Below are 15,303 nucleotides of genomic sequence, written 5' to 3' on the forward strand. Positions count from 1 at the left end.
ACACGGCTTTTACACGGACGTGCAGGGGTGGAGCCTTGCAGTTTTTTGATGCTTCCTACCAACTCCTGAACCACAGACGGAGCTAGCACAGTGACAGTCCAGCAGGAGCCAAACCTCCTGTTCACTGCTCTAGTTTTCTGTGAAATACAGAGGCAACTGAGACCCCGTTACCATACAGCAAAGTACTGCATTGGGACTCCAGGGCCACCAGGAGTTTGTTGCCTAAGCCTGAATCTTTTCTGTCTCCACTTGCCAAGATGTTCAGAATGACTGCCAACCCTGTAAGTTTCTCTGAGGCGCTTCAGCTGACTCAATTTCATTTTATTAGTACTTCTCCAAAGCAACTGCTGGGGTTTTCGGCAAAAAGAGAGAGCATTTCACACCTCCATCTTTACTGAAAATGTCTTATATTCCACTGACTTTTGGCTTCTATTTATAAAGAAGGTTCAAGGCTTAGAAAAAAAAAATTCACTGGAGTTGTGCTTTAATGGATATTCCCAACCAGCATTGTGTCATTATTGGCCCGGGTTGAGCTGGGCGATCTCCCAAGCTTGTGACATAATCAGGCCCCTCTCTGCATTACTCCATACACTCCATGCTCCCTCCACATCACACCACTGAATCATATGCTCTTTTCAGCGAGACTGATTGCCAGGGGATTAACATTAGACAGCCCAATTCCATTATTCAGCAGCCCCATTCAAATCCCGGCCCTAACCTCTAAGAGAGATTTCAGAGCTTTCACAGGGATGAGCTGCCAGAGAGCTCAAAGGGGAGGTGGGATTGGGGGGGGAGCTTTTGAATGTTTAACACAACTCAAGCTAAAACCTGACGTAAGCAAGACCCTGGGGCAACAGTGGCCGTGCCTTGACTCCTCAATTCTTGGAATGGCCCCAACCATGAATAATTTGTAGACCTGTGCTAGGCTACAATCCCAAAGGACTCCTACAGAACAATTTTTTTTTCTCCATAATAAATTACTTAATTTTAAATTTAAGTATTCAGAACTTTTAGCCCCAAATCTAACGTTCTTTTCTTAATGCAAACAGTCCATGTCAGATTTTGCCCACGCAGCCTGAAGTAAATCCCAAGTCATGTGCTCTTTGATGAATGGATTTAGAGCCATTTGTGACAAAAGAAATCCTCTCACACGTCACTCCTCTGTGTGTGTGTGTTTACTAAAATATCTGAGCCTAGCATGACACAAATGTCTCTATAAGAAACAGGGCCAAAGGCAGGATTGGTGATACAGGTCTCAAGATGAGCTACTACTTAGGATGCTGAGGCAAAAAATGGAAAGGTTAATCTGACTGGGCAACAGAGCAAGTTCAAGGCTAGGCTGGGCAACTTAACAAGATCTTGCCTCAATGTATAATATGCCCATATTTTTTTAATGTCTGGAAGATAGCTCAGTGATACAGCACTTGCCTAATTTCAGTCCTCAGTATTTGGGGATAGGGAAGTAGAGGACACAGCCAGATTGGGTGGGGGGCACCTATAATCTCCATACTAGGCAGTGGGCAACAGGAGGATAGGACGTGCTCAAGGTCATCTTCAACTACACAGCAAGTGCAGGCCTAGCCTGGACCACATGAGACTCCATCTCAAAAAACATAAAAGTAAATAGAAATTAAAAAAATAATAATAATAAAAGAAAGCTCTGACACTCTTTTATGAATAGTTATCCTATAAATATCACACAATGGCCTATCAAATTTCACATTAAGGCTTCTGAACAACTCAAATACTCTTGACACAGAAATACCCATAAGTAAGACTATATCCAGGAACGTGCATAAGAAACGACGTGGGAGGGTCTGTGTTCATAGAGAACAGCAAACAGACACACTTGTGGAGTCACCAAGGGTGGTGAGAAACCAAAATGGATCCCTGTGAGCTCTGAGTTGAGTGTTCGGTCAGCATTTTGCACATGGAAGAATGACCCAAAGAAGTGAGCGAGGACAGGAAAGAAGCCAAGTGTCACCTGCCTGACAAGTCAGGGCACAGAAAGCTCCTACAGGAAGAGATCTGAACCCACCATCCCTGCAACACAGGAGTCCTAGCTGCACACTCATGTGAGAAACTGTGCGGCAGACACTATCAACTTGACAAGCCTCTGGACAAATCTGTGCAGGAATTTCCAGATTAATAAAGGTACCCTGAAAGCCGGTACCCCAGTACATGTGCCGCACAAAAAGAGGAAGGGAAGCTGAGCACTAGTGCTCACTAATGAGAAACCAATCAAATCTCTTCATTAGTCACAACATAGACTCATGGTAACCTGTAAAACTTGGGAAGAAAGATCCCTTCTTGGAACTTCGCTGTGTAACCTTAACATGGGTAACAAAAATAGCCTACTTATGTGTGTGCTGTGATAAAACCAAACACAGGTGGTTCCCTTCGCTCAGAGAAACATCTTCCAGGAATAGGCATTAAACTACCTAATGACCATCTCTGACTTTGACATTTTTTATTTCCAGACAGACAGAGGCTCGATCATTATATTAAGTTTTTCTTTACTCTTCAGCCCATATGATAAGTTGCCCTTCTTCAAGCAACAGTGCCTCTCTTTTAAAAACAAAAATTTCCAGGGCTGGAAAGCTGGCTCGGCAGTTAGGAGCACATATTGCTCTTCTAGAGGACCTGAGTTCCTTTCTCAGCATCCACACTGGCGGTACACAACTCTCTCTAACTTTAGCTCCAGGAAATCCAACGCCCTCTTCTGGCCACTACAGGCACCTGCACTCAATTGAAGATATCCACACACAGACACATGCTTATATACACAATTAAGTTTCCCTGAGCACACTAAGATTATTCACAGTAATCATAGCTTCCAGAATATGATGTTTTATACCACAGCCAACTGATAAAAGATAATGCTTAGGAACCAAGAAGGTTCCCCCTCCCCCAAGCCCATAAAACCTGGCTACCCAGGAAACAGAACAAGGTCATGACAGGTGCAACCTTCTCAGATGACATCTTATGGATACAAAAAAAGGAGACAAGCCAATCCTCCTAAAGTGTGAGGAGAAAATACCCTCATTGGCGCGGTTTTAAATGAGTCAAGCCACATGTACTACTGCCAAAAAGGGCAAACTCACCAACAACATCAAGGTGGTACGTGTGGTTGATGGACCCGTGCTCATTCTCCACCAGGCAGGTGTAATTGCCCTTGTCCGAAGGGACCACACTTTCCATGATAAGGCTCCAGTGCTGGTTTCGTACCTGAAAAAGTCAAAGGGAAGTTGGTTATCTGTAACAGCCCAAGCACCAGATACACGTAGCGTGCTTCCTTAACTTAAAATGAGGTTGGCTGAGGCTGAGAGCTTAGCTCAGTGAACAGAACATGGCCTGGGTTCAATGCCCAGGAAGTCGGCAGAAGCAGACAATACAGAAGAATTGTACACTGCTTTACAATTAATATTCTGAATGGAGATGAATGAAAAGAAAGGTTTCCTTAGAATAGCCTAACAGCTGGTATTGGCATACTATGAATATTCAGGGGTATCCAGGAGTGTGCAAAGGCGTGTCCCAGAGCACCAAGGAACCACGCAAAGCCAGCACGGGTGATCGCTGGCTGTAGGCCACACCTTCTGCCTTATCGAATTTAATTCCCTCTACCCACACCCCAAAGCCTTTGGGTCAGATCTATTATTGCTCCTGGAGCCTCTTGCTTCTTTTTCTGGAAAATCTTCTTTTTCCAGATATGTGGAAGTCTTAAGAAGTTACAACTGGGACCATGGGTCTGCCCCTCCCCTTCCCTGCTGGGGAATAAACACATATTCCTGACAGTCCCAGAATTCTAGACATGGCAGCAAGGACTCCAAGTTACATATCTGTTTGTTTGCAGATGTCTTGAGACACTCCAGAGATAAGAAGTACACGTAAAACTAAGCTATTATAGCTCCCACCCACAGCCTGTCAGCTCACAGGAGGTTCTAAGAATCTTGTCTTGTGAGAACCTAAACCAAAGAGTGGGGAAAGCCACTTCATAGCCATGACCTTCTAAAAACAGAGGGCGGGGCTGTTGTTCCATCATGCACCTGTGAACAGGGGTAAGAACATGTCCTGACTGTAACTGCAGAGTAGGGGCTCAAAGCCAATATCATTGTTCTCCACTAGGGTGCCACGGCAATCGTAGGGTGAGGGCTGGATTCCTCTTAGCAGTGGAAGCAAGCAGAAGATTAGAAATTAGGCAGATGGTTACCTTGCTTAGACGCCACTGACCCCAACCCTTACACAATCATGGCGTTGCCTCAGATTCCAGCACAGGAAGATGGTAAGAGAAAACTGACTCACAAGCGAGCTATGTGGGGAGAGGGAATGAATGTGAGGGCTTCAGACTGAAAACCTACACTGAAAGCCTACGCTTACTCAAAAGACCTACATTGGTCTCCTTGCGGGAGCTTCAGGACTGTCTGAGAGGAAGCCAGATGGCCCCTTAGCAGGTAAAAGCTCCCCACCCGTGCAGTCTGGGTGTCCTGATGGGAGAGCCCCTGCCAAATTCCACAGTCTTAAGGGGGCCTATCAAATTCCAGTTCCAGGGTGCTACCTGGAGCTGTCACTCCGAGATGCGGCAGGCAGACGGGGATATCAAGAGCCCTGTGCATCCCAGATTCTCAGAAATATCAGAACTGGTTCTCTCCTTGCCAGTCACATGGAGGGTAGTTTAGGGATGCAGCCACAGCCTCCAGCGTCACCACGCTTCCTAAGCCAGCCCTGAGCCCTGCTGTAAATACTCAGTTCTTTGAGCCCCCGTTCAAATGTCATGCCTGTAAGCCTTTAATCACAAGAGCGCCTCACACTGGACCCTGTCCAAACTGTCAGTGTCTTTCTTGGGCCTGGATTCAGACTCTGGCACACGGCGTATTCCAAATGGACTTGCCCACGAGCTGCTAGGGGAGGTGATGTTGGCTGTCCAAGATACCAGAGCTTGGCTTGGGGTAGCGCAGTCTGGTAGCTGCCTTTTTTAATACCTCCCTCCCCCCAACACACACACACACTTGAAGAGCACATGGTCAGCTAAGTGTTTCCTTGGGTCTATGGCATTCTAAGAAAGAGCCCTGGATATTAACTTCTTGGAGACCCACTACAAAGATCAGTAAATTAATGGTAATAAAATGCTTTTGCCATAACAAACACATTTACCAAAGAGGCTATTTCCATTCTTCTAGAACCCTGTTACTCAATATTTTCGCCCTTCTAGAACCTTTTACCCAATCAATACCCCCTACACACCGTGCTGTTTATATTTTCTCTCTGACACTACTGCTCCCAATTAAATTTCTTGACACACCACCAGACCCAAAATTTAAAGCTGTAGCACTTTCCAAATGGATCCTCTAACAAACTGCCAGCAGTGGGACTTGGGTAGCTCTGTGGAAGAGAGCCTACTACTCGTCAGCAGCTGCTGAACAGCAAGCCAAGCAAGCACAACAGCAACTGTAAAAAATGGCAGCCATCAGCACTGAGTTTGGAAATCAGCGTTTGCACACCAAGCTTCTGCATGACCCGAAGCGGAATCCCTTGCAGCAAGCACACGAATCGTACAGTGGCCTTCAGCGTCCCCCAAGCGAATCAGATCTGCAGGGCCACAATTGTCTTGTCCTTTGAATCAAATGCATATACATTGTTTTTGCTTCCACTGAACAGGAAATATAAATACCAACCCCCCCAAAAAAAAAAATCTGAGAAGCTGCTCAACCTCATTAGCAAAGGGGAATGCAAATTAAAACAATAACGAGACGCTTGTTCCTCAGCTGATTAACAAAAATTAGCAAGATCAGCATCCCTTCAGAATGTGAATACAGGGCAATACAGACAGAAATGGCGAGTAGCAACATAGAGCCAGAGAAACTAGCCCAAGGAGTAAGTTGGTGGCACCCATTAAAGCTGATGACACTTTGGTTGTTGCTGCTGTTTCACCTTTTTAATGCTACTTGTGTGTATCTTGTCCACAGAAAGTAACCAGCCTCGCCAACTAGCAAGCTCAAGGTTCAGTGAGGAAGCTTATATCACAAAATAAGAGAGTGACTGAGAAACACACTTGATGTAAAACCCCCAGCTTCCAAACTCATGTGTGCATGCATGAACACATAGACACACAAACTGAAAGAGAATGGCTCTCCAGCCGTCTGCTGGGTCCTAGGCCTCACTCAGGGAGTATGTTGCTCATCTACATCTCTCTGGCTGACCAAGAATAAAAGGCCAGGGACAGGAGGGCTCCTGCACCAAGCAACATTCCCGTAACTCCTTATTTTCATTCCTGCCCACAGCCAAATTTGTGTGGAATTCATCGTTATTTTCCAGCTGCCAAGTAACAGAATTGGCGAGCAGAGCTCCAAAACTATGTTCACCAAGGTCTTTCTTGAAATAACATTTCGGTGCTGAAACAAAGCAGACTGAAGCTAAGCCCTTGAGCTCTTTAACTTGGAGCACAAAAAGCAGATTCCACCAATGTTCCATGCCCCACCCATGCGAAGACAGAAGGTGGCCCCGGCAGGTTTTTGTTTCTTGGTTTTTTGTTTTGTTTTGTTTTTTTGGTGTTTTTGTTTTCAGACTCCTGCTACACCAAACCTCTGTGAAAGCTTGTGCCCGTGAAAGCCTCGGCTATGCTCAGGTAACAACAGGGAATGAAGATTTAACTATCACCAGAAAGTCAAAGGTCAAAGGCCCAAACTGTCACCTGGATGTCTGGCTTCCTCATTGCAAAACAACAAAATATTCCAAGATTTCCTAATACCTAGGTGTTCGCAACAAGCAGAATAAACATCCAGAAGCTGGCCTCTTAGCCAGCTCGAAGGAGGTGTCCTTGTGACAGCAGCTGCCCTTGTGACTTCCCAAAAACAGCGATTCCCGTAGCCCGAGCTTCAGAAAGGTGGTCTATAAACACATTCATTGCTGTTGAGATGTATGGCCTCTCACTATTCCATCCCCAAGCCCCTTTTCTAGAAGGCTCCTAGGGATGCCAAACCACCCCTTCTGAACGCACTTGCATACAAGGCTCACACTTGTGTGGAGGGGCTGGCACTTGGGGCTGCTTGTCATCACCCAGGTGTGAAGGCAAACACTTGTTAATGCTTAAACCTGCATCAACAGAGCTGTTTGCTTTGCAGGAGGGTGTCCACAGAACTGCACCATCAGACCCTCTGCCGCAGCGGTTCTCAACTGTGTGTTGTGACCTCTTTGGGCGGGGTAGGCGAGTCACACAACCCTTTCACAGGGGTCGCCTAAAACCATTTGCCTATCAGATATCTACATTATGATTCCTAGCGATAGCAAGATTACAAACATGAAGAAGCAAGGACAATAATCTCATGGTTGGAGTCACTACAACATGAGGAACTGCATTTAAAGACTGCAGCATTAGGAAGGTTGAGAACCACTGCTCCACCACCCCAGGTGGAAATGGAATCTCTCCACGCTGTCAGGCAAACAACCCCTGAATCTCTGCAGAGGAGGTGCCCTCTTACTCAGCAAAATGCAAGGGCGTCTTCTCACCAGCCTGTTGCCTGAAGGTGCTAACAAAGTGGGCGGCAGTGGAGCATCCAAACCTTTTGAACTCAGCTCTGTAACAGTATAGACCTTCAAAAACCTAAACCAAGAACTGCCATATGATCCAAGATTTCCACCAACTATATACCCTAGAGAACTGAAAGCAAGGACTCAGACAGGTGCCCATAAATTATAACAAAAGGTGAAGGTATATCCCTTGGATGGGATATTAATCAATCATAAAGATAAATTAAGTTTTGATTCATACTATAACATAGATGAATCCTGAATACATTATATTAAGGAAAATAAGCTGGACATAAAAGGCAAATATCCTATGATTACATTCACATGAAGTGCTAAGAATTGACAAATCTATAGACAATTAAAAAAAAATAAAAAGACCTGAAGATCTCAAGTGCTGGGGGAGAGTTATTTCTTAATGAGTGCAGAGATTTTATTTGGAGTAACAAAAAGTTTTAGAGGTAATAAAATGATTAAACAATATGGCATTACAGGCATTCTAGGGAAGTTTTCAGTGTTTATTTTTTAAGTCTCATAATGCAGAGATGTGACAGAAGTTGGAAGAACAAGAAAGAGAGAGAGAGAGAGAGAGAGACACTTATGACAAGACTGAGATGCAGAATGCCAAATATTTCTACCTGTCTTTTATACTGAAGTGAGTCTGGGCCCCCCCTTTTTAATTTAATTATTTTTATTTTTATTCATGTGCATTATGTGGCAAAGATGTGTGCTCGGAAGTGCAGGTGCCTCGAGGCCAGAGGTACACTAGATCTCTGGTGCCAAGAACTGAACCCGGATCCTCTGGTCAGCAGTACATGCTCTTAGCCACTGAGCCATCCCTCCAGCCTGAGCTGTGGTCCCATTTCTTAAATCTCCGACTTCAAGAGGTTTTGTGTTTCCCCTTTTCCACTTCAATGGCTCTATGCACAAGTCATTTCAAAGCATGCTGGGGTGTGGTGGCCAAGGGCCACAAGGCCATAAACAAGTGAGAAGAGCTTGAGGGACTGGCCTGACCATCAAAGCCTGTGTGGGCTCCAGTGACAGGTTAATGAAGAAACAAGAAAAAAGTCACACAAATAACCAATGTTCCTTTACGGAAACTTCCAGGTCTCTGGCTTTCTGGAAAAACATGCTGTGGAAAACTTGACGCCTCGCTTCATTAAGAGGCAAACAGGCAGGAATCAGCGGGGTGGGGGTTGGGACTTGGAAGGCCCTTTCTGTGGGGTTTGAGTTAGGTCTCTTCAATTGGGTATCTCCTGTCTGGTGATACAGCTCAGTGGATAAAGGCCATTGTCTCCAAGATTGATAGCTTGAGTGTGATTCCCAGTACCCATCTGGCAGGAGGAGAAAACCAACTCCCTCCCACTGGTTGTCCTCTGCCTTCCACACGATACTACATTCTCTCTCTCTCTCTCTCTCTCTCTCTCTCTCTCTCTCTCTCTCTCTCAAATAAGTAAGCTTTTTGTTTGTTTCTCACGTAGGTCTCTCCAGTGCTGAGATACATAAAACTACAGGCTGTATGACACAGCATCTCAGGTCAAATGCTTGTAGGCACATTTCTTTAGGAGTTCACATAGCAATGAAGATGATAGCAAAAGGAGAGCCCAACCTGGGGACTGAGATACCCAACGCTGTGCCATGAAGGCCCAGGTGAAGCCTAGAGGTTTCAGGCTGGCAGTGACACCAGGAAGGGAGACCCAGCCCCAGAAGAGGGTGTTAGTGGAGAGACTTCCCACGTTTCACAACCCAGGAACCCTGGGCAGGCTTAACGCATCTTCAGGAAGAATTAGGCTTTCGGGAACATGTCCACCAAGCTGAAGGCTATGACTTCTCTAATTCCCAGAAGCCCCTGGGGCTCTGCAGAATTTCTAAATTCCCAGTGTCACCAAAATGAATGTTCTGCTGGTATCGAGTTTTATTGCCCTGTTGTGAAAATCTCTATTGCACAATCGTTTGCATTGAATAGGTCACCTCAGGGGCGACCAGGTCACATGCATACACCTTCTGTGTGCATCAGGGGAAGATCAGGAGAGCAACAAGGCAAGGACCACACATTCCAAAGGCCACTTGCCCTTCATCCTTTTTGCCCTCTCTCCTTTATTCTTTGGAGGGCTGGCATGCGTAAGTACGTGTTTGTGTGTGCATGTGTGGAGGCCAGGTGGTAGGAGGCCTCTCTACCTTATTTTTGAAACAGGATTTCTCACCAAACCCGGATTTCACGGACTTGGCAAGACAAGCTGGCCAGAGAACTCCAACCCTGTGGTCACAGCCACACACTGGCATAACTGGCTTTTTTTCGTGGGTTCTAGTATCGAACTCAGGTCCTCATGTTTGCACAGCAAGCCCTTTACCAAATGAGCCATCTCCCTAGCCCTTAACCCCCCCCCAAAAAAAGCATAAAATGTCCTTTAGATTTAGATATTTTTTGCCCCTATACATTCAAATCCCTTTCTCTTTCCCTCCACAAACCGCTTAAACACTAATTAACAAAAATCCCCACAGTCGGGTGGATGGGTTGGTGAGATGGCTCCATGGCTAAGAGCGTTTGCCATTCTTGAAGAAGACCCAGCACCTTCTCACAATTGCCGCTCCAGTTCCGGGGCTCTAATGCCTTCTTCTGGCCTCCAAAGGCACTGGGCATGCATGCATGTACAAATATACATACAGGTGATCCTCATACACGAAAAACAAACCTAGACTAATCTTAAAAACCAAAACGGTCTGGGGCATGTGTCATAGGCTACAGCCATTCTTCGGGGGTCCTCCTGGGTGCTCTTAATTAGCATAATGCTGTCATGGGTAATTAAAGCTACCTGCACCTGTTAAAAATCAAGGGCATTCCCTCATTAAGCCCCCGTGACTAACAGCTCCGTAATCGTAATCACTCATTCACATTTGCAAAATGTTCCTTATCCATAATAATGATGTATGTATGGCCCATTTATTTTAAGACCAGGAATCTCTGGGGACTAACAGACTCGCCTTGTACCTGCACAGAAATTGTCTTCCTGAACAGAATTAGTTAACCACCACGGTTCCGACCACAATTCTCACAGTAAAACTGTGCTTAAAGAAATCATTGAAATTGCATTGATTCTATGAGTCTCCCCCAAGCCGGGGTGGTAAGCCAAACCAGAGACCAGAGTTCAGGCAGTGTGACCCTCCCTTTCTAAGCAGCAACACCTAACGAAATCTTTGTCTATGTGTTAGTCTTCTTTATCTATCTTACGGTCACCCTTCCAATGCCGTTGTCTAAAGACTGAACTAAAAAGAGGGTGAATAGCCTCCTGACTCCTGCTCCTAACGACCTGTAGAAGTCACAGCTGAAGACTGAAGAGACCCCATGTCTGAGGTCCGGCAGACCTGCCCCTTCTATGGTCCTACGCTCAACTTCCCCAACCCAGAGAAAGACTTTCAGACTTTCCCCATCCTCTGGGTTTGGGCCTCTCTACACATTGATTTTTAAACCTAGGGGCAAAAATTATTACAGAGGCAAATAAACCTTTTGGGGTGAAAGCCTGTTCAGCCGCTGTGGGGTAGGGGGCTGGGTGCCACGTGCCAGGTTAAACACGGGATGGGGAAGGGGAGAGACACACCCCAATGCTGCCTCCAGAACACCTCTCCCACCTGGCTCTTAAGAACCTTCTATTTACCCATGCTGGAAGTTTCTAAGATGGGTCTCAGTGAGTCTCACACTCCCAGCATTCATGCTCTTGGCTCATCTCCTCCCTGAGGACCTGTTTGGTAAAAGGGAAGAGCAACCCTGCTTGCAGGATGAGGTGACAGAGGGCCGTGACATACTTGTTCTTCCACTCTAGCTCCTTTGTCTGCCTGCCCTGAAGATGACTGCTGCTGTGTTATACCTGTTCTGTTTTAGCCCGTGTGGCAAGGAGCAAGAAAATGGATCCTAATGACAAACAAACAGTTCCTTTCCCAGGGAATCCTTTGAGGGAGAACCCAGCCTTAACAAAAACCGTGGCACAGTTCTGGGAGAGGCCTCCAGTAAAGGCCCCACTAGGTTATGCTTGGATTTGCACTAAAACTGTAAGGTATCGACTGTAAAGCCACAACCTGAAGCAACTTGTTACACGGCAACTGATAACTAATAAACCCTTACCACTTCCAAATGCACAGGATATTTTCATAACAAGGTTTCCTTAAATCCTCTTCACATGTAAAATTCTATCCATGCTAAATAATTTGAGAATTCCATCTCTTTCTTTCAAAAACAATCAAAAAAAAAACCCAACAACAACTTTCCAACTAATCCCCAAACCTTTCTCTTCCCCTCTTTTTGTTTGTGTGTTTGTTCGTTTTTTTGGTGGTTGTTGCTGTATTATATAGGCATGGCTGTCCTGGCGCTCACTGTGTAGACCAGGCTAGCTTTGAACTCTAAGAAATCTGCCTGCCTCTGCCTCCTGAGTGCCCAGATTAAAAGCATGTGCTACCACACTTGGTTTCCCTGGCTCTTCTTTCTCCATATTCTCCCACTGTATAAATACCACACTTCCTTGCATGTCCACGGGACACAGCACATACTTGTGACTTCATCCTTATCTCTATCTAACCGCCAGTTCCCAAGTTGGCCTCCCTGCCAAACCAGGGCTCTTCTGACTTGAGGCCACATCCTTTCCTGCTTGTTCTAGCTTCCCCCGTGCCTAGACAGTGTCCTATAAAAGAATACTTAATCACTGTTGCTGAATGGATGAACAAAACTATAGGAATATCCCCAGGGATATTCAATCAATGACACTGAATGAATGAGCAAAACCATACTTAGCATCCCAAGGAGCCATCCCAGTGATGTCTCAGAAATGCTGTCACTCGACTCCCTAAGAAAATGACGAGACTAAATTTTAGGCCATTCTGATGGGCCCTTGAGCATCTTTGGGGATAGAGGATGGGAGGGGGGCACTACTTCTCATCATTGTCCAGCATTTCCTCTTGTTAACAAATACTAGTTCCTACTCCCTCCTCTAATCCAGGCTATTCGCTCTTAATACAATCCCATCCCCAGGGGGCAGCTGCACCAGTTCAAGTTTTACAGACCATAAAGCATATAGAAAACAGACCCTCAACTTTCGACCCCCTGGCTATTAAACTCTCCTCATGTAAAGAAGAATGCAAATGGGGACTAACTTGAAAATTACAGGGGCGTCCAGGGTGATCCTTTAAACATATCAAATGGTGACGTGATCAATTACAATAATTATGTCTTTTTAAAAACACATATTCCTCCAGTCCTGCCAACTCCAGAGGACTTTATAAAAAATAAAAATAAACATTTCGGAAACATAGGGCTTCTGAAGCTCAGTCCTACCTTATAGCCTCCAATGCGATGCTCCTGCTTAAACTCCTTCCCATTTTTCAGCCACCTCATTGTGGGTGTTGGATTCCCCCCGGCTGGACAGCGGAACTTCACAGTGTTGGCGGCAGGGACGGCATGCAGCCGCTTCTCCATCTTTTCTGTGTTGGTCCAGTATGGTGCTCCTGAGTCGGAAGACAAATAATGCAGATGAAGGAACATCCTTGTCACCAAGAAAGGTAGGAGCGCTTCACCATCCAGGAAAGGATCTGATTTTCTTCTGACTCTCTGAATAATATTTATGTTAGGAAAATATTTTCAGAAGTTTGGTCCAGCTGGCTTAACAGAAGGTCCCCAGAGGGGCTGCTTATTGGGTTATGACTATTAACAGGGGAAAAAAGTATTCGAAGTACCTCCTCTCTCACTCCTGTCTAGTGCCAAAAAATAATTCCATGTCAAGTCATGCTTTAAAATGCTACTTCATATTCACAGAAACAGCCCGTGTAATAACAAGCACTCAGTCCTCCAAAAATATATCAGTTTAGATCACCACACCTATTAAATGGTCATATATACACACTGTAAAAAGAAACTGTCCTCGGGGACCACATTAACTTACCCATCAGAAGTTTCTTTCTGTGTGGGCACGGGTAAAGGGGTGTTCATGTGTGTACATGAACATGTGTGTGAGGCCAAGGGGTCAACCTCAGATGCTGTTTCTCAGGTGCCAGAAAAAAAAAAATCTTATTTTTTGAGATAGAGTCACTGGCCTAGAATGTACCAGATAAGTGAGACTATGCTGCCATTGAGCTCCCAGAGATGCCTCTGCCTCTGTTTCCCCAGACATGTGCCATCATGCTTTTTTCTAAGGTGGGTTCTGGGGATCAGACTCAGGTCTTCATAATTACAGAGCAAGTACTTTACCCACTGAGCTAACGCTATAGCCAGACCCGAACAGTCCTGTAAATGGCAGTTGACTCTATAAGTTATCAGCTTAGCCTGATAAAATGATCTAAGGAGCCATCATTAATTTCCTAGCACCTTATATGAGAAATCAAAATACTGTTTTTGCTAAGTATATATCATTTTGTTTAATTAAAAAAGAACTTTTTTTTTTTTTCTTTCTAGTAGTGGCTATGAACACTATAATCCTAACATTGCACCTAAGCGTAATAGGAGACAACAAGTCATGCCCCCTAAATGGCCCTCAGGGTCAAGTGACTTTTTTTAAGCTCAGAGAAGGGTCTTTTATGTCCAAGTAACAAGTAAAGTGCATCTTACAGATAGGTGAGGCATCATCAATCCAGAATGCGGCTATAAATTCCTCACGCCTGTACTAATGGCTCGGGGTTGCTAGTGACCCAACATTTATCTGCCAACCATTGTTCTGAGAGCCCGTACAAGCTCAGCACGTGACTCCTCACAACAACTCCACAGAGAAGGAGCTGTTATGGCCCTGCTGCAGGTCAAGGAAACTGAGGTAAAGCATTACCTGCCAGCACCAAAAGACATTTAACCAAGACCAGTCTGAGTCCCAGTCTTTAGCCCCATCTCCTCGCTAGCACAGATGAACTTCACCAAGCAGTGGCGCCTTCAATCCTGCCTCGTAGCATCTGAGGTAGTTAGGGTGGACACTTCAGCCTGTACTGTATTGTCCGGGACCTCCACTGAAATACTGGGCAACAGCTATGCTCTCCACGTGGTGAGGGGTCAGTAGGAGCAGCGCTCACACTCCACAAACCAGGGGCAAAATGGTCCCAGGCAGGGAACATATTTGGCAGTCTCCCCTCTCGCATATGCCGGGGTGGGGGTAGGGCTGGGAAGTCCAACCTGAACAGCCAGCTCTCCGGTTACAGTCACTTTCTGGAACAACTAACTGCACCTGCCTCTGGCTACCTCACCCTTGCTCTTGACACCTGCCACAAGAGGCAGAACTGAGATTTCTTCTCAAGGGCACTGGATCCTCTTCCTGCCAAAGCTTCCCCAAGGGTCAAGGTGGGGGAATTTAGGTAGCAACCTCATGACACCAAGACCATGCAAACCCACAGCTGCTCACCCATTTGGAGCAGAGCGAGAGAGCAGGGAGGGGAGGAGAGGGGAAGGCCCAAGCAAAAAGAAAAGAGGCTGTACCATTTCTTATCAGTCCAGTTGCGACTGTGATACGCATCTCGAGGCCCATGTAGCTCTGGGTATTGAATGCTTGTAAACACATCTATTCTTCTGAGAGTTCCCCAGGGGACTACTGGACTCCCACTTATCACAAGACCCCAAGGACCTGGCATACCCTGAAACAATTTCAGTCATCTTTCATTTTTAAAAGCTTCTACTTAGAAAAATCTATCCAAGGCCACTGAAAGCAGCCATTGAGATCCCGCTTTGTCCCTACACAAAGACTTTAACAAATCTGACCTAAATGGAGAGCATACCTCATGCTGTCAGGTGTCTGGACTCATGTCATTTGTTGAAGTAAACACAAT

The 15,303-nt window shown here is 45.6% G+C and overlaps 1 protein-coding gene across 5 annotated transcripts in view; it reads right to left on the minus strand.

The window, feature by feature from the left end:
• The window catches only part of Fgfr2 (fibroblast growth factor receptor 2), a 103,961-nt gene that overhangs the window by 53,536 nt on the left and 35,122 nt on the right, over positions 1–15,303 (minus strand). For all 5 annotated transcript variants that reach the window (XM_055608806.1, XM_055608805.1, XM_055608804.1 and 2 more), the window contains 2 exons: positions 12,842–13,011; positions 3,105–3,228 (listed from right to left, as the gene is read on the minus strand). In XM_055608806.1, coding sequence (XP_055464781.1) covers positions 3,105–3,228; positions 12,842–13,011 — 294 coding nt within the window. The remainder of the gene's footprint in view (positions 1–3,104; positions 3,229–12,841; positions 13,012–15,303) is intronic.

The sequence above is a fragment of the Psammomys obesus genome, unplaced genomic scaffold (genome assembly GCF_907164565.1).
Source record: "Psammomys obesus unplaced genomic scaffold, mPsaObe1.curated_primary_1811, whole genome shotgun sequence".
NCBI lineage: Eukaryota > Metazoa > Chordata > Mammalia > Rodentia > Muridae > Psammomys > Psammomys obesus.